The sequence below is a fragment of the Lampetra planeri genome, chromosome 36, assembly GCF_965212315.1.
Source record: "Lampetra planeri chromosome 36, kcLamPlan1.2.h2, whole genome shotgun sequence".
Taxonomy (NCBI): Eukaryota; Metazoa; Chordata; class Hyperoartia; order Petromyzontiformes; family Petromyzontidae; genus Lampetra; species Lampetra planeri.
In genome coordinates, this window is record NC_136142.1 from 7,535,123 (window position 1) to 7,554,539 (window position 19,417).

General features: G+C 50.8%; 1 protein-coding gene across 1 annotated transcript in view; it reads right to left on the minus strand.

Annotated features, from left to right (window-relative positions):
* Positions 1-2,945: 2,945 nt before the first annotated feature.
* LOC144730622 (uncharacterized) overlaps positions 2,946-19,417 on the minus strand; it is a 74,946-nt gene continuing 58,474 nt past the window's right edge. The window contains exons 2-6 of the mRNA XM_078611269.1: positions 15,283-16,444; positions 5,584-5,671; positions 4,106-4,391; positions 3,608-3,976; positions 2,946-2,969 (exon numbers count right to left, since the gene is read on the minus strand). Of these exons, the coding sequence (XP_078467395.1) occupies positions 2,946-2,969; positions 3,608-3,976; positions 4,106-4,391; positions 5,584-5,671; positions 15,283-16,444 (1,929 nt within the window). The remainder of the gene's footprint in view (positions 2,970-3,607; positions 3,977-4,105; positions 4,392-5,583; positions 5,672-15,282; positions 16,445-19,417) is intronic.

Consider the following 19,417-nt stretch of genomic DNA (forward strand, 5'->3'; position numbering starts at 1 on the left):
GTAGCACACTACTGGAGAGTTTCAACACTTCCATTCGTGCATCGGGTATCCCGGCAGCTACTGCCAAGGTTTGTGCAGTAGATACGGTTTGGGGTGGACCAATTTCCACCGTGAGTGAGGCAGACAGAGCGTAGTACAAGTACGACTCATATACACACACTTCTTCCCTTTATTAATGCTACCCCTATCCCCTCCCTTTGATGCTGCTAATCCTGCATAATGCACGGGCATAAGTAGTACTAATCACATACCTGCATTTCCCATATCCCCTCCCTTTCATGCTGCTAATCCATCATAATGCACGGGCATAAGTAGTACTAATCACATACCTGCATTTCCCATAAATATGCTAAATTCCTCTTGATATGCAAATTCTTTTGTCAAGGCGCCCTTTCCCCCCCTTCCAACCCAGCTTATATATATGCTCCAAGCACGTGTGCTGTTTCATTCAGACGCTGTCGCCTCGACAGACCTGGTTTTCACCTGAGGACGGCTGCTTGCGTTGTGGCCGAAACGTCGTGAGAATTATTTTATTATGTTTTATTATTGTATTATTTCCCTTCAACGTGACTTTACCGAAAGAACCAAGAAGACACACCGTACTATTGGCCATTCTCGTTCCGATGACTTACGTCATCATAAACGAACCAGAATAAAACAGTGCCGAGGCTCCCACACAAGGCCGTGCGGGAGCGCGTGTAGCGCAGTTTGGCATCATCTCTCATCGAGCGTGGTCGTGTCGCTACAGTTTTCCGCAGTGAGTGCGATTGTCTTTAAAAACAATGGAGCTCTGCCTCTCTGAATAGAATTAACGTCGAGCTTGCTTGCGCGTTCCGAGATTTAGCAGTGAACGGGGACACCCACCACCCTGCAACTTGCAGACGTCTCAGAACGACGGGAGAAAAGGTTGATCAGGGCGGCCGCTGGATTCGAACTGGGAACCTCCGTAACAAGCTCCGGACACGCTACTGCTGAGCCGCTGCGTCACCGCTCCAACCGACAACAACAATGGTAGTAATCATCATTGTTATGCAAATGAGATGGTTAACATTTCATTACTTGTAAAAAAAAATGCAAAAGTAATAACTTATCAAGTAGATCGAATTTATAAGAATGAACAACAACAGCTACAGCGATAATGAACAACGCCAAATAATGAACACATCTGTTTCAATGCAGCCGCTCTGATAAGCAATGCCTTTTGAACTGCACACATTCACGAATGAACGTTCAGAGCGCCCATTTGTTTCGCACCATTCGGTTTAAAGGAAGCGGCAAGACTCTGGACCGGTTTCTACTTTTTTTTTAAGTCTCATCAGCAGAATCGGGCTTGTTGACCGAATTATTCCGGCCCCATAGAGCTGACGGATTCACTTCTCGTTAAAATCAATTCACTGCATCGCGTTAAACATTTTTTTCCCTACCCGTGAAACACCATGTGGTTAAGGGGAGTGGAGACCACGGAATGTAACGTGCGGGGAGAAGAGCATGGAACGGGAGAGGGAAGAAGAGAAAGAATGGGGAATGAGAGGAGGGGGGGGGCGGAGATGGAACGGAGAGACGGGAGCAGAGGGTTCAGGGAAGACGAGGAGAGGGAGAGAGAGGACACACAAGGATCTAGATGCTGCTGCTCATGCTGCTGCTGGTGCTGCATGGAGGAGACTAAACTAAACAACTATTTTCTTTTTATTATTTTACCAGGTAAGGCCCAGTGTGCTTTTAGTTATTTTTTTTCAGAAACAGTCTCGCAGCTCAACGAAATGTCTGGTCACAGCGTGGAAATTTGCACCAGCCAAACAATCTGACCGCACGTTGATTCTAAACGTGGAGGACCAGGAGAAAACAAATCCACGCGACCACGGCGAGAGAGACGCGGAAACTCCAAATATAGAGCAGCAGGGGTCAGGGTCGGGATCGAATCATCGACCTCCTGTATACCAGGCGAGGTAGTTAACATCTCGCCACCGTGACGTTAGCCGTGCAATGCACGTGCGTCTGAAAGGCATTTATTTATTCAATAAAACAAAATTGTACGAGGATGTTTAGGTCCCGGACTTGGGCTAAGATACATTTACAATAATATTATAATTCATCAAATAAATTTAAAAACATAATGTGAAAAGGCGAATGGGCAGTGCTTAGTGGCACTGTTCGGTTAGCACGGTGGTTAGTGGCACGGTGGTTAGCGCATCGTGAGATACAGTAAGCCTCGGCAATGTGTAAAACTCAACACGTTCATCGACAACACTGTGGCCTTAGAAGGAATATATATATAATAGTCGACGTTTAAGCAAATTGCCCTTCTTCTGAGCACGCAAGTGACAACACGAGTACGAATCCCGGCCACAGCTCACGTGAGTGGCGGAGTGATATATCTGAACCAATCCCAAACACCCTCCCCCACCCCACACTTCACTCAACCCGCACTGACCAGCGTGGTGAAGTATGGTCAACCCGTAACTTTGGGGGACCCTTCAGCCAGCAGTGAATTGACAAAAGCATTGTTCATTATTTCACATTGTAACAGTAATTGCTGGAAGCTCCAGTAACTGCCTGTACCCCTGCCCCCTGCCCCCTGCCCCCAGCCCCCAGTACCCCACCTATCACAAGTGTTAAAGGAACGTAAATGTTGATTTAAAGCTTTCGTGGCTGCAGGGATTCATACAAGGGAAATAATAAAATTTATATAAATATAAAACAATATTGATATTCTTTTATCTTTTCCCTTCTACGTGACTTTACCGAAAGAGCCAAGAATATGTCGAAGGAACGTTGTCAAAGCTCGCAAATCCACCCTGCCCCAGGACGAGAAGGAGTCGCGTTCGCTACGACGCAGAGCGCCGCCCCCTCTGGATCGTAGTTGTCGCTGTGCAGCCTTCTTCAAACGAAACAAAAAAAGGTTCACCGACCACGTCCATTCCCTTGTAACCTTCCGGCGAGGACGTTCATTCATCGCCGGAGGAACAAAGCTTCGTCGGCGGACACACAACGCATCGTGCGGAGGCAATGCCGTTTGGTTTTACTGAACCGTACCACCACCTCCCCCCCGCAACAGCCTCGACGAGTCTCAAGTCTCGTTCTAAGCAGCCCCGCCCCCTGCTTAACTCGCTTGGCCAATTACTTTTCTGTGAGAATGATTTGCACACAGCAGGGAAACCAGAGCACCCAGAGAACCCGCCTCCCCCCCCAACTCGCAAACTCCTCTGACAGACAGCGTCTGCCAGAAGAAATCAAGCATTAAAAAAAAACCCTACTTGCTGTACTGCCAGCTGCCTGGCACCGCTTCATCATTGCCTTGCAGTCGGACATCTCACACATGAACACCATCACCGCCATCACCACCGTCGTCATCGCTCCGTCTGCGCGTGACCCGCCAACCCCCACCACTCAGTGGCTGACCTATGACCTATTGGCATGCGAACACCTAGGTCACCTACCTGTTGCTGCCGTATGGAACTTTGTAGATTGTTGGTATCAGCGGCTGTTGCTGCTGCTGTTGCTGCTGTTGCTGCAGCTGCTGCTGCTGTTGCAGCTGTTGCTGCTGCAGCTGCTGCTGTTGCAACAGCAGCTGCTGCTGCTGATACTGCTGCTGCTGCTGCTGCTGCACTTTCGGCTCGTGAGCGGCGTTCCCGGCTGGCACGAGGCCCGGCAGCGACACTAGCGAGAGGCGCGGCCCGAGCGGGAGGCCCGGGACGATCGACGCAGCGGCGGCGGCGGCGGTGGCGGCGGGCGGCGCGATCTGCGCCAGCGTCTGCGGCGCCTGCATCATCTGCCCCTCGGCCGGCCTCTCCCGCGGGCGCTCGCAGATGACCGCCGTCACCGTGGAGACGGACGGCGCGCACTGCAGAGCCGCCGCCGCCGGGGCCGCCCCGCGCGCCACCGCCGGCATCGCGGCCGAAACGGACGGCGGCAACATCGTCTCGTGCTGCTGCTGCTGCTTTTGATGAAGCACGTGCAGGTGCTGCTGCTGCTGCTGCTGGTGGTGGTGCGACGCAGCGTGGTGGTGCGCCTGGTGGTGGGGCGGCGGCGGGTGGTGGTGGTGGTGATGCGCCGCGGCGGGGTGGTGTTGCGGCTGGCCCTGCAGCTGGTGGTGGGCACGCTGGGCCAGGTGCTGCAGCATCTGTGGCTGGCCCGGCGCGGTCGAGCAGGAGGAGGGCGGCCGCGCCGGCTCCGGCGAGGGCGGCTCGGCGTAGGGGGCGTACGTCCCGACGCGCGACGACGCCGTCATGGACGAGGTGGCCGCCGAAGCGGCCGCCGCCGCCGCCGCTGCCGACGCCGCCGCCGCCGCGGCCTTGCAAGCGTGGAACGGCGAGACGGTGGGGCAGGTCTCCTCGATGCCGCTGCCCCCGTCTCGCTGCAGGACGTTGCGGCGGTTGCGAGAGCGCACCCAGCTGCGGTGCGGGCGAGCGTGCAGAGCGGGCAGTCAGGTGGGCGAGCAGAAGCCCCATGTCCGACGGTTGCAGGGCAGGGCAGAGGAGGGGGTGACGGGTGAGAGGTTGAGAGGGCGAGGGAGATCGGGGCAGTGGTTGAGAGGTGAGGGGTCACAGTCGCGGTGGGAAAGAAGAGAAGTGAAAGGAGCGGTGGATGAGTGGGCAGGAGGAGGTGGGGTGATGCGATGAGGTGGTGGAGAGAGGAATACGGAGGTTTGTGGAGAGGGTGCCATTGTGGGTGGTGGAGGAGAGAGTTGGCAGGGATGACACAAGGAGAGAGGGACAAGGAGGTGGTGGAGACGGTGGCGTGATGATGATGATGATGGATAGAGTGGACAGGCGATGAAGAAGATATCAGCGGTTACACTTTCTTCCGTTGTCTTCAATCGTTTTAAAGAAGACGACTGGTTTCACAGAGTGCCAGCGAGCGTTGGGGAAATAAGTCCCCGTGAGTCTAGCAGATAAACATCGCGACCAGATCATCGTTCAGCACCTGTCCTCGGGTACCACGCGGTGCTGTTTATTACAAAACTCATGAGAAAGTTTCCTAAAGCCGATTTCCGGAAGAAACGTCTGCTGAATAAGGGACGTTTGCCCTGTAGTAGTTTTCGAAATAGCTATCATTGTTATAATAGCCAATGATTGGAACGAGTCCCTCTATGACATAATGGAGGATTTTATAACCAACATTAATAAAGTGTAATTAAGAATAAGCTTGCCCTGTGATAACGTTTGATTATAATGCTGTATGTGATAGATTTGTATCAAGCTCTGTAGTGTTTCCCACAATAATTTTTTTCCATTTTTACGTAATCGATAAGCTAGCAACAATCGTATTTGAAATAAAAAACGGGAATAAATACTACATCATCATTAAGGGTGTAATGATTCATTAATAAAGGTGTGTAACTATTCACCCCATGACAATTCAATGAATTATGAAGATTTTGTGTCACGATTCGATTCAATAATATATTTATTACAGTGGTGAATTGTAGCGCCTCTTGTGATGCATGCCAATCTAACATTGAATATTAAAAACATCGACCGTTAGACACAAGAATCGATGCGTCTACCGTGAGCTGACGAATTAACATTAATTGATGAACGTATGTATCGTCACTCTGATAATAATCATCGTAACGACCATCACCTGGTTCGCAGGACAACAGCAGCAGCAATGACCACGAAGCTGATGGAGCAAATGCTGACGATGGTGGTGACCTGGCGCGCAGTGAGACCTAAAGGGAACACACGCAGCCATTCAGAACCATGAACAGGAAACCCATACGGCCATTCAGCACCATGGACAGGGAACACACATAGGCGTTCAGCACCAAGAACATAGAACACACACGGCCGTTCAGCCCCATGGACAGCGAATACACAGAGCTATTCAGCACCATGGAAATGAAATCCACACAGCCATTCAGCACCATGGACAGGGAACACAACCGGCCGTTCAGCCCCATGGACAGCGAATACACAAAGCCTTTCAGATCCATGGACAGGAACACACACGGTCATCTGTGAAACTACTGGACATCTGTGAGACAGAGCTTCATAGCTCATCAGATTTCTCCAGTATAAATATATATACAGTATTCTGATTCTGCCATTCAGAACCATGGTCAGTGAACACAGAGAAGGCAACCACAAGATATGACGCAATTTATTAGGTTGTGTTAGGTATTTGCATTGCAACGTGGACCTTCACGTTAAATAGCGGATCTTAGGATATTACATGTTTTCAGCTCACCAGCATTGGCCCAAGCAAACTTGATTGCTGATGAAACACAGTATTCCGACATTGTACACTCTCAGACATGTGGTTGACGCGAAGTATAAAAATGTATGCACTTGTTATGTGGAGGGACAGATACACGAAGGAGATATATTGTCTGCTCATTTCTTTTGCTGGTTGATTGGATAGTCTGGGGCCTGACTTTGAAAGCAAGCACAGACTGTAAAAAATTGTTTCTTTTGAAGTGGAGTAATGTGCTGCAGCCGAACTATGGCATACGTTGTATTCAAATTACACTTCTCATTATACCATAATGTAGCTTTTTACCAATTTACCCAGATACTCCTGATTGTGCTAAATCTTTGAAGACAATCAGGATTGCGCTTGCACATTGCCAGAGTGCACTATTAGCTCGCCTGTTATACAGGTGGTCGTGGGTTCGATTCCTACCCTGACGCCTGCATATTTGGCGTTTGTACGTTATCCCCGTGGTCATGTGGATTTTTCTCTGAGTCCTCCCGTTTTTCCCTCCACGTTTAGAAACATGCATTTAGAGTATTTGGCAACTATAAATTTCCACATGATGATAAACCACATTGTTGAGCTATCATTTGTGGCCAGGTTACTTCTGAAACAAAGCCATATAGTTCAGTGGGCCTTACCTGGTGATAAAAAAGTCATATAGTTTAAATAACGTATTGTGCGTGCATTTATTCCAGAAGAACCCGATGAGCTATGGAGCTTTGTGTCTCGCACGGTTGTCCATCCATGGGTAGGGGTCGGCAAGGGGGGAACATTGCAGAGGGAGTTGCGCGCTGGAGTCTCAACGACACGCCAGCATCCTTGGAAAGTGGCGCCCCACCACGAAAATTGCACAGATCCGCTCGGGCTATTAATCGCCTTTGACCAAGGCAGTTAGGCAGCAGTAGCAGCCGTGCGTGTCCTGTGTTGGTGGCAGCAGTGGCGGCGCTATGTGTTCCTGTTGTGGCTTCATGGAACACGAGCGAGCCTTTATTTTCCACGGAACAGCTGAGAAATATTGACGCCTCTTTTGTTATGCAGCGTGGCAGATATGGCTGCTGTTACACGTTGCATCCAATCCAATTTGCAAGAAATCTCTTTCTTTTCTTGATAGGTATATATATATTTTTTTACAACAGAGTGGTTTTTTTTTTGAAAGAAATTGTAAGCAGAACAGTTTATGCACACTATTTATTGTAGCTAAACACACGCTCAGTTCTTCTTGGTTCTTTCGGTAAAGTCACGTAGAAGGAAAATAAAAAAATAAAAAACATAATAAAATAATTCTCACGACGTTTCGGCCACAATGCAAGCAGCCGTCTTCAGGTGGAGAACAGGTCTGTCGAGAAGGCAGAGTCTGAATGACAGACCTGTTCTCCACCTGAAGACGGCTGCTTGCGTTGTGGCCGAAACGTCGTGAGAATTATTTTATTATGTTTTTATTTTTATTATTTTATTATTTTCCTTCTACGTCACTTTACCGAAAGAACCAAGAAGATGAATCCCTACAGTCACGAAAGCTTTAAATCGAAACACGCTCAGTTATTATGAAAGTGGTGTCAAGGTGGCATGATGACATTTGGGAAATGATCATCCTCTTATAGACTGAGTCACTCGTACACACTACACGTGACAGTGGCAGGGCCCGCTCTATCTTTCATTATTTAAGGCAACAGCTCTGGCTGGATGGTGGGACAGTTGAAGGAATGTTAAGAGCAGTAGCATTGATTTATATATTTACGTAGACATCGGTAAGTGGCAAGATTATTGTTCATGGGACGCATTGCATTTTTGAGGGCACAATGCTCAAATATGCACACGGATAGATTCAATACTCTTTTTCTGTATTTCCATCTTATGGCCTAAATAGAGGACAACAGAGCTTGGAAAATTGTTGGTGGTGACTCATTGGCCAGCTGCCTTTCACCTCGGGATCGAACCCACAACCTCCTGCATATTATGCGAAGTAGCTGACATCTAATCACCGACAGTGCAGGAGTGAGAATATTTTGAGACTCTGTGGTCTTAATGATAGAACATTAATGCGCAGCATTTGTCAAAGTTCCCGAGGTATTTTTTTTTTTACCAAATCCAATTATTCTTTTTACTGTGACTAATAAACAAATACATCTACAAGCAACTTTAAACTGGCTTGCACATCGTCTAGACACCCATCAGACACTGGTCTATCAGTCTATTGTCTAGACACCCCATCAGACACTGGTCTATCAGTCTATTGTCTAGACACCCATCAGACACTGGTCTATCAGTCTATTGTCTAGACACCCCATCAGACGATGGTCTATCAGTCTATTGTCTAGACACCCCATCAGACACTGGTCTGTCAGTCTATTGTCTAGACACCCCATCAGACGATGGTCTATCAGTCTATTGTCTAGACACCCCATCAGACACTCGTCTGTCAGTCTATTGTCTAGACACCCCATCAGATGCTGGTCTGTCAGTCTATTGTCTAGACACCCCATCAGACACTGGTCTGTCGGTCTATTGTCTAGACACCCTATCAGACGATGGTCTATCAGTCTATTGTCTAGACACCCTATCAGACGATGGTCTATCAGTCTATTGTCTAGACACCCCATCAGACACTGGTCTGTCAGTCTATTGTCTAGACATCCCATCAGATGCTGGTCTGTCAGTCTATTGTCTAGACACCCCATCAGATACTGGTCTATCAGTCTATTGTCTAGACACCCCATCAGACACTGGTCTGTCTGTTTATTGTCTAGACACCCCATCAGACACTGGTCTGTCAGTCTATTGTCTAGACACCCCATCAGACACTGGTCTATCAGTCTATTGTCTAGACACCCCATCAGATGCTGGTCTATCAGTCTATTGTCTAGACACCCATCAGATACTGGTCTATCAGTCTATTGTCTAGACACCCATCAGATGCTGGTCTATCAGTCTATTGTCTAGACACCCATCAGATGCTGGTCTATCAGTCTATTGTCTATAGACCCCATCAGACACTGGTCTATCAGTCTATTGTCTAGACACCCCATCAGATGCTGGTTTATCAGTCTATTGTCTAGACACCCATCAGATACTGGTCTATCAGTCTATTGTCTAGACACCCATCAGATGCTGGTCTATCAGTCTATTGTCTAGACACCCGTCAGATGCTGGTCTATCAGTCTATTGTCTAGACACCCCATCAGACACTGGTCTATCAGTCTATTGTCTAGACACCCATCAGATGCTGGTCTATCAGTCTATTGTCTAGACACCCCATCAGATGCTGGTCTGTCAGTCTATTGTCTAGAGACCCCATCAGATGCTGGTCTATCAGTCTATTGTCCAGACACCCCATCAGACACTGGTCTATCAGTCTATTGTCTAGACACCCCATCAGACACTGGTCTATCAGTCTATTGTCTAGAGACCCCATCAGACGCTGGTCTATCAGTCTATTGTCTAGACACCCCATCAGACACTGGTTTATCAGTCTATTGTCTAGAGACCCCATCAGACGCTGGTCTATCAGTCTATTGTCTAGACACCCCATCAGACGCTGGTTTATCAGTTTATTGTCTAGACACCCCATCAGACACTGGTCTGTCAGTCTGTTGTCTAGCGACCCCATTAAACACCAGTCTTTTGTTAAGATGCAGTAGCGTCACTGAACAGTTTGTTCAAAACGAAGGAACAGCAGCGGCGTATTGTGGGGTCACCAGGAGAGAAGAAACATTTGCTCAGCTGCATGAAACTACTTAAGTGACATCTTCCCTTACTTTGCAATCTACAGGAGCGTGACTCCTCACGTCCCACATGCCAAGGCGTTTTACGTGTCAAGAAGCTGGTACCTTCAGGGCAGTTATAGGATCTGGGTCGGACAAGAGATGGCTCATAATAGTTGATCGAATGACATCGACTTATGATGAACAAGCTACTCCACCTGGGTATGGTGTCGACTTGATTGCCAAGAGGGCTAGGTGTACGAGTGAGTGGTAGATGGATGGTGGGTGGTTGAGTGAGTGGATGAGTAATTGGGTGAGTGGATGGGTGTGTAAGTGGGTGAGTAGGTAGGTGAGACGGTGAGTGAGTGGGTCGGTGAGTGGTTGTGTGGAAAAGTGAGCGAGTGGGTTGGTGAGGAGGCAGGTGGATGAGTGAGTGGTTGAGTGAACGGCTGTGTGAGTGATGGATGGGTCAGTGCTCGAGTGGGTGGATACAACTTTCTAGATGTAAAAGTCGCGGTTTTACACTTGTATATATCGTAAGAAATACATTCACTTGATGCTAGGGACCGCTACGTTCATTACAACTTAAAAAAACTAAAATCATATTGAATTAACAAACCGAATTGTGAGCAACTTTGAATCTCAACAACTCATCGGTTTGTCACGGCCGCCCTGTGGAGCAACTGAGGCATGCCATGGTAATGTTGAATTTCCATCACTGGCTCAGCATCTCCCCCCGGAGACGAGCGTCGACCAAATGCTCACTCGAGCAGAGGGAGACGCTATTGGTCCGTTACGTGACCCGTTAGGTTACCCATTAGGTGACCCGTTAGGTGACCCATTAGGTGACTCATTAGGTTATCCGTGAGGTGACCCATTAGGTGACCCATTAGGTGAGCCGTTAGGTGACTCATTCGGTGACCCATTACGTTACCCGTGAGGTGACCCATTAGGTGAGCCGTTAGGTGACTCATTCGGTGACTGTGAGGTGACCCATTATGTTACCCGTGAGGTGACCCATTAGGTGACCCATTAGGTGAGCCGTTAGGTGACTCATTAGGTGACCCATTAGGTGAGCAGTTAGGTGACTTATTTGGTGACCCATTATGTTACCCGTGAGGTGACCCATTAGGTGACCCATTAGGCGAGCCGTTAGGTGACTCATTAGGTGACCCATTAGGTGAGCAGTTAGGTGACTTATTTGGTGACCCATTATGTTACCCGTGAGGTGACCCATTAGGTGACCCATTAGGTGACCCATTAGGTGACCCATTAGGTGAGCCGTTAGGTGACTCATTCGGTGACCGTGAGGTGACCCATTACGTGACCCATTAGGTGACCCATTAGGTGAGCCATTAGGTGATCCATTAGGTGAGTCGTTAGGTGACTCATTCGGTGACCCATTACGTTACCCGTGAGGTGACCCATTAGGTGACTCATTAGGTGAGCAGTTAGGTGGCTCATTAGGTGACCCATTAGGTGAGCCGTTAGGTGACATATTAGATGAGCTATTAGAGGACTCATTAGGTGACCCATTAGGTGACTCATTAGGTAACGCATTAGGTTATCCATGAGGTGACCCATTAGGTGACCCATTAGGTGAGCCGTTAGGTGACTCATTCGGTGAGCAGTTAGTTGGCTCATTAGGTGACTCATTAGGTTAGCTGTTAGGTGACTCATTAGTTGACCCATTAGGTGAGCCGTTAGGTGACATATTAGATGAGCTATTTAGGGGACTCGTTAGGTGACCCATTAGGTGACCCATTAGGTGACATGTTCGGTGACCCGTTAGATGACCCGTTAAGTGACCCATTTGGTGACCCATGATCGGCTCGCTTGTCTTCCAAGCCGGCCCTGCCGGGCGCCATGAGGCTCGCTGCCCCCCGATGCTGCCCTGCTGAATTCTGGCGGCGGCAGCATCAGCGGCAACTCCGATGACAACAGCAATGACAATGACAGCAATCCTGCCCACACCCTGTCAGCACTTTACCAGCACTTAAGGACATTTGCCTTCGTTTAGAGAAGCCCACCCTTGCAGCTTTATTGCGAGTACTTCATTATTATACTTCGTATAATACAAGGCTGGTTTTCTTAGTTTTTGCTGCGTGCCTACGCTCACAACATCTGGAGCAACGATTTCTATTTAAAGGACATCGCAAAGGGGGGTGGTGATGACGTTGCCATGACTCAAGGATCCATCATTTGCACGATTCCTTCCTTTCCAGTTTACTCGGTCGACAGACGCCTGCGGCGCACGCAGTTTTACCGCTGACAGCGATAATTGCCTCCACCGCTTCCATCGCCACCACCGCAACCACCGGCTCTACCGCAACCATCGCAACCACCAGCTCCACCACCACGAACTCCTCCATCGCTTCTACCGCCACCACCGCAACCACCGCCACAACCGCAATCATCATCATCACAACCACCGGCTACACCACCACCACAACCACCGCAACCACCACCACCGCCACCACAGCCTCCACCACAACCACCGCCACCACTGCCACTACCCCCTCCAGCACCACCACCACCACCCTCGGATTTCATACCTTGCACCAACACCAGGGCGCTTACGTTAGCCGTGCACTGTTCCTTCGAGGACCCTGTTACTCATTCCAGGCACTGTTGGTGGGGGTTTTTTGTGGTCGTTTCATCTCCGTCGCCGCGACTCCTTCTGTGCTCATGCAGCACCACCATGGGCGGATGTCCCACGTAGAACAGCGGGGCTGTTCTACGTGGTATGTATCTCTATGGGTCTCTATGTAAAATAGCCAGGTATCTTGGCTACTAAAAATGGCACCATCGTCTGCGTTACAAACCAAGTAACCTTCACAAGTGCGCTCCCCGTTATGATCACAGTTCACAATGCCCCCGATCGGTGCGCTCTCCGCGGAGGAGTTACAACGTGGCAGTTTGGTGAATTTTGTTTGATTTGCAGGTGTCAGAAAGAAGGGATGCGGTTCGATCCCTGGTCCCAGTGCCCTTTCTGCATGGAATTTACATTTTCTTCCCCTGTTCAGCATGGGTTTCCTCTGGCTTCTTCAGTTTCCTCCCAGAGCTAAGAATAAATATATAAAACCACGTACGATGTAACTGCTGTGGTATTTGCCCAAACATCCCAAAGCTGAACGATTGCAGTGGACATCTCCCCCCATTTACGTCGTTTCGCACATACGTCATCACTTGATTATAAACACCGTGAACCCCGATTTGCTGTCGCCTCAAACCCCACACGCTCACGTCACTGACGGCATCGTCATCCGTCCCTTCTCTCAGCCGGTCCTCCTCCACCACCCACTACTGCCCCGTAAATCGCCTCGACGTACAAATACGTCGTTTCGATATTCGTCGCTGCAACTTTCAGAAACGCGTTGCCCCTCCATGGACGTACACAGCGGGGTAATTTACTCTGCTTGTGCACGGCTCCAGTGGTGTCGCGTGCACAGCAAAAGCATCGCCCTCTGCCGTGAGCAACTCTCCCCACCGCCCCCCCCCCCTCACCTAGGGCTCGGTGAGGCCGTGACGCAGAGCCTCTGGCAAACGCCGCCACCCCGTGAATGAACGAACGAATGAAAGGCAAGCGGAGGAAGAAGCAAGCGGATGAAGAAGCACGCTGCAGCACCGCACCTCCGATTAGCACGGTTGGCTACGTGCGGACACGTGGGTGAAGTTCAACATGAATGCATACATATGCAGAGCCAGAGTGTTGTCGAGATGCATTCTGAGGATTCAGATCTCACCTTGATGGGGGGAACTCAGAGCTCCGGGAATGCATTATTAATGAGCAATAAAGCTCGCTGCAAACGCGCGCGATTGTTCAATGACTTATTAATAACAGCTCGGCAGATTTGTTTATCGTGGAGTGGGAAGCGCGCGCAACTATTAAGCGGCGGTGCTTCTGGGTCGTTTGGAAGTTGACTTGAGAGCCGCGCGCAAATGACAGCGTAGAGTTGATGAGAGCCGGGGGATGGGGAGGGGGTGGGGGTGGTGAGGGTGATGGAGGTAGAAAGAATTACACTCGCTTGAAAATGATGAAATGTCCTTCGCGAAAAATAAACGTTGATGTTTTGCAACCCCCGCCACCCACCCCCCCTCCACAAATAAATATATAAATGGCGTTCACAATTTCTCCCCCCCAAAAAAGTGGTGCCGCACACTGGCGCGGCAATCGAGATGGTGAGGTTTGGCGACGGCGCTTTGCGAACGAGAACAGAGTGTTGATCTCTGCGCATCTCATGCGACGGGTGCCATCGAGGCCGGCGGCAGCGCACGGCCGCGCATAGAGGACGGGGGAGGAGCGTAGAGAGATCGGGGCGACTGGGAGTGGCTCGGAGGGCACTGCGCCGAGCTTGGGACCTTCACGATTGAGGATCTGGTGTTCGGATCCGAGCCGTCGCCGAACTTGTTTAGAATTATAAAACTGGTCAACAACAAAAAAAACATTTTTTTTCTGGCCTGGACTTTTGCAGCTTTTTTTGACTAATTTCAGGGTGCTGATTCCAAATCTGATCTCAGATTTGCTCTATCACATCTCATTTTTATGCTATCGGCATACCCCATTTTCATTGATTTTACCCGAAATTAACTCTGCCACTTATGATTGCAAGTTGTTGCGAGTCAGTGACTGCTTTAGTGTTAAAATATAGTGCTGTATTTTTAGGATAGTGTGTTTAGAATATCATTTTATGTACATATCCACATTTATTTAATATTTTTCTTCTGCAGTTTTTATTGAAAATGCAATATTTGATATCTCAAATATTGCATGGAATCAGTACCCCAAAATTACCTTAAAACCGTTGGAATACCTTATGCCAGAAAAAGTGTGTTGACCAGTGTAATTCAAGTGTAGAAATGTGCATGCCTCTTTAAAGAGATGGGTTTTCAAAGCAGACTTAAATATATCTACCGACTCTGATTGCCGGATTTCAAGTGGCAAGGCGTTCCATAGCTTGGGTGCCACGCTATCAAAAGCCTAATAACCATAAGGGTGCAACAAAAACTCCGACACACATTCGTCAACAACACTGCCATTATTGATCATTTGTAATGGACGTTGTTGGGTAAGATCGCGTGAATATCAATGTGTCGTTTAACCTGCCAACACCCGACACAGCCAATTAGTAAGGTTTGTCACGCAAACAAAACGTGGCAATTAGTTACGAGTTCAGCACACCGGTTGTCCATTGGAGAGTAAACCCACGACATTGAAAAAGCCTACATGAGAAAATAAAAAGGGATCCTTGCCCAAAACGTTAGTCTTGGACAATGGCCTCCAGCCCGCCCCCTCGCCCCCTTCCTGGATCCGAATGATTTTTTAACTCGACCGATCGTCACCGACCCGTCACGGTGACTCTGCGGACGCGGCGCATCTCACCGCTGGAGCGCGCCGCTCCGCCAGGCGTCCTGTCTACGGCGATGTCCTTGCCCCGCCCCCAGTCCACGTTCGCCGGCGTGCGGATCCGCACCGGCGACGTCGTCCCTTCTCCCCGTCTGCCGTCGCCATCGCCGTCTCCTCCCGTCCCCGCCTCCTCCTCCTCCTCCTCGCTCTCGCCGTGCTCGTTCACCTTCCTGCCATCGTCGCTCCCACGTCTGTCCCCAGTCTCAGTCGTCGTCGCCGTCGCCGCCGGCACCGCCGACGCCGCCGCCGCCGCCATCCCGCCGACCGGGCTCGGCAAATCCTCCCCGTCCTCGATCGAAGACAGGTCCTCGTCCGCAGCCGTGGGGCCCCACTCCACCGTGCCGTTGTACGTCGTCGTTTCGGCTTCGCCGATGCCGCCCCTCCAGCCGCCGCCGGCTCCCAAGTATTCCGGGGCCTCCGTCGGGGCCTTCCGGGGCGGCCGAGGTTTGGGCCGGCCGGTCGATGTCCCCCGCCGAGTCAGTCGGCGACGACGACGACGCTGCCGCTGCTGCTGCCGCTGCGGCCGCCGCCGTGCGATCGTCGTCCGGTGCGGCGCTATCACCACCGCGGTTGCCGTTGCCGTCGATGGCGCTTTGGAAATGACGGCACCCGGAGAATCCTGCCTTGCCCGCGGCAACACCGGCAGAGTGACCGACCGCGTCCACCGCCCGTTCACACTCTCGCTGCCCAACCCAGGGAACAACACCGCCGCCGCCGGTGCCACCGTCCATCGAGCTGCTGGCCACCGGTGCACAGCGTTGCTGTGAACTGGGCCGGTGGGGAACGCCATCCGGTTAGCGGCATCGCTTTCTGCCGCCGCTGCACCTTTGGATCCGAGGAGACGCCCCGTGGCTCCGGCGTCCACTGCGCCGCCAGGGCGCCGCTCCGCGGGGTTCACGCTCCGGCCGGGGAAGTCCAACGCGGCGAGCCCCGGCGAGCGCTTCGGTGTCGTCGTCGTCGTTTTCCACCGCGGGCAGACCGGCGCCAGGCATGGGCGGGCGCCAGGTGGCCGCGGGCCCGGAGCGGTGGGAGCGTCCGGGTGGAGCGCGTGAGTGCCGAGGCCAGGCCACGTGGCGGGTGCCAGGCTGACCAGCACCATCCACAGGCCCCATGCCCAGAGCGGCCTCACGCAAGACATCTGTGGGCGGAAAACGGAGTTGCGGTCTTAGAGGAAAGAACGCGGCGCTCGTCACACGTGCACAAGGTGCTGTGCCGCGAGTGAACCACGACACCTCGCCGATCTTGCCGTGGCGCATAAACCATCATCGTGCGAACTCCGGTCATCCTTACAGCAGCGACGTCGGTGGCTTTTGGCAGTCACCACATTGCGCACTTTCAGATGCACTTCTGCAGCCATCTGGAACGCTCTTCCTTCAGATATTAGGAAGCCACTGGAGCCACGCAATATTATATTATCTATATTGACAAACTAATTTCTAATTTCTTTACCACGGCGTCTTGTGTTTCGTTTGTTGTCCTTCCCCCGCACACTCCGATGGGCACAATGTCTCGTCTTCATAGCGCGATAATATTAGATTTTATTACATGACATGAAGTAGGACCGTTGCCCGAAACGTCGTCTGTTATATATATTTTTTTCCCTTTAAGACAACACACACACACAGACGTATTGAAGAACGTGTCGAGTGTTTGATGCTGTTAGTGTCATCGTGCACCACTGTCAACGCAGCAGCAGCATTACTAAATACTCCGTTTAATAACATAATAATAGTACAGGCTGGAAAACCATGCTGCTTCAAACAGCAATAACAACAACACAAAGAGATGTCAAAACAAAACGGCCTCTGTGCAATACGCAAGCAAAGAAAACAATCGACATTTCCTGACAGCAGCAGTGATGCAGTGGCAGACATCTGTGGACCCGTTTCGTGCTCACTGGGACTCTTCACCGCAGCGTAGGTGAAACCGTTCTAAAGTTGCCTATCCATGCATCACTGCTGCCCGTCAGTTGGGTCACATCCGCCAAAAAGTGGTTGTCCACATGTTATCCATGCCCCTTGCCAACCATTGCTGCCGTTCGGGGTCGCCACCTTTGAGCTATGCAAAACTAGAATGAATCAAGGGCAGAAGAATATCTCACAATACCGGAAGAGGGGGAGAGCTCAACACCAATGCATGGGCTTGTACAACTGATTCTGATCTCCCACGAAGCTCATGGTCCACCCTAAATAGCAGACACAACCCATGGCGGTCGATGCCAAGATACCCGATGGACAAATGGAAAATGAAAAAACTCTCCAGCAATGTGCGACTGTGGTCGTCCAGAACAGACCGTACAACACGTGACGACGCAATTCCCAATCCACAACAAACATTACGGTGATACACTCTGCTACTCCTGACGCGGTTGCCTGGCTTGACCACTTGAATGGGAAATTGCAGTTGTTGCTCTACATCAGCAGCCATTCGAAATGAGAAGAAAAAGAAGAATACGATTGTTCAAGTGACAAAAACTGGGCCAATTCATGTCCCGGGAAAACGTAACCGATTTCCAAAGACAGCCAAATGAACAAGAGGGCGATCCTGGGAAAACTCAACCGGAACAGGTGGGCAACCATCGCTAGGTCACTGTGAAAGCACGGCACGGTCATCGGAGGTCCCGCAGTTTCTCCGCCGCCTTACTTGAGAGGAAGGTAAAAAAAAACACGTGGTTGATCTTAACAGCTACTGAGTTTGAAGGCGGTGCAGCTGCACTGAGAGGACCACAGAGAGGCCACGAGGAGGGGTGGTCCAGAGGCACCGGGCTATGATGCTGGGGGGGGGGGGGGAGGGATTATTGGACAGGTAGACGGTGGTGGATGGTGGTGGACAGTTCCATTTCACCCCTTGCACTAGGTGGGGGGGGGGGGGGGCGAAGGGGCATGCCAGCGACGGTAGCGCTGTTACGCCGCCGTTTGAAAAAAGAGTTTCTCTCGAAACTTTTCCTCTCGCGCGGCACTCCAGCAAAACGCGGCGACGAGAACCCGGAAGATCCAAAAGGTGTGTGGGGGGGGGAAGACAAATTCCCAAGGCAGCACGTGGCGCAGCAGCGTGCCATCATCGCTCCTCGCCCAGGAAAGAAAAAAGTCCATCAGCCGGATTAATTTGGCCGCGGGTCAACTCGACTCCGTCTCCGGTGACTCAATTTGCGAGAGTTCGGCCAGCTCAAACTTTTCTTCCCCCCCCCTCCCCGCGCGCTCCCCCAGTGTGGCTGAGCAGTCAGTGAGCTATCTTGTTATTTCATTCGTCGTGTTTTGGCTGAGAATTAATACGATACATCCAAGTAAACGCCGGCACACAAAGCGCATGAGTAGTGGTGTCGCCGGGGCCCTCCTCCCGAAGTGTGCCGAGATGCAATTACCACTTTGCCCGCTTGCAAGCGTTACACACTTTGACGGCCCCTGCACTTGGGTCGTGAAAAAGACCCATTCATTCCAAGTGTCAAATTGTGCAATGTTAAACACCAACTTGGGAGAACAGTGCTTCGGTGGTTAATGCACGAATGCGTTGAGTGCCCTGAATCCAACGACCTTGGCTGTCTGATTGTTATGCAAGTTGCCGTGTGGAGTGGGTAGAAAAACACTCCTGTAATTATTTTTTAGACAATCGCACATTTAAAATGACACACAGTACACACTCACCGCCCCCCCCCCCGCTACCTGACCGGCAAATAACCCAACAGGGGGTTGGGAGGCCTTCATCCAGCAGTGGATTGACAAAGGGCAGTGGTGGCTACGCTGTCGCACGAGCATTGCCGGAGGCAGCAGCGAGGTGTTGGTGGTGGGTCACCGCAAAGATGTTGCGAAAACTCCCGTGGGCGTTGAGGTACCATACTAAGCTGTATAGCTCTTTTCAGAAGTGACCTGGCCAACAAATGACATCTCAACAAAGTGGCTTATCACGTGGAAATTAATTGCAGCCAAATACTCTCAACTAACCATTTGATTCTAAATATGGAGGGATAACCCGTGGGACCTGGAGGAAAAATCCACACGTCCAAGGGGGAGAGAGAGATGCAAACTCCAAATATACAGCAGGCGTCAGGGTCGGAATCAAACCCACGACCTCCTGTATACCAGACGAGGTAGTTACCATCTCGCCACCGCAGCGT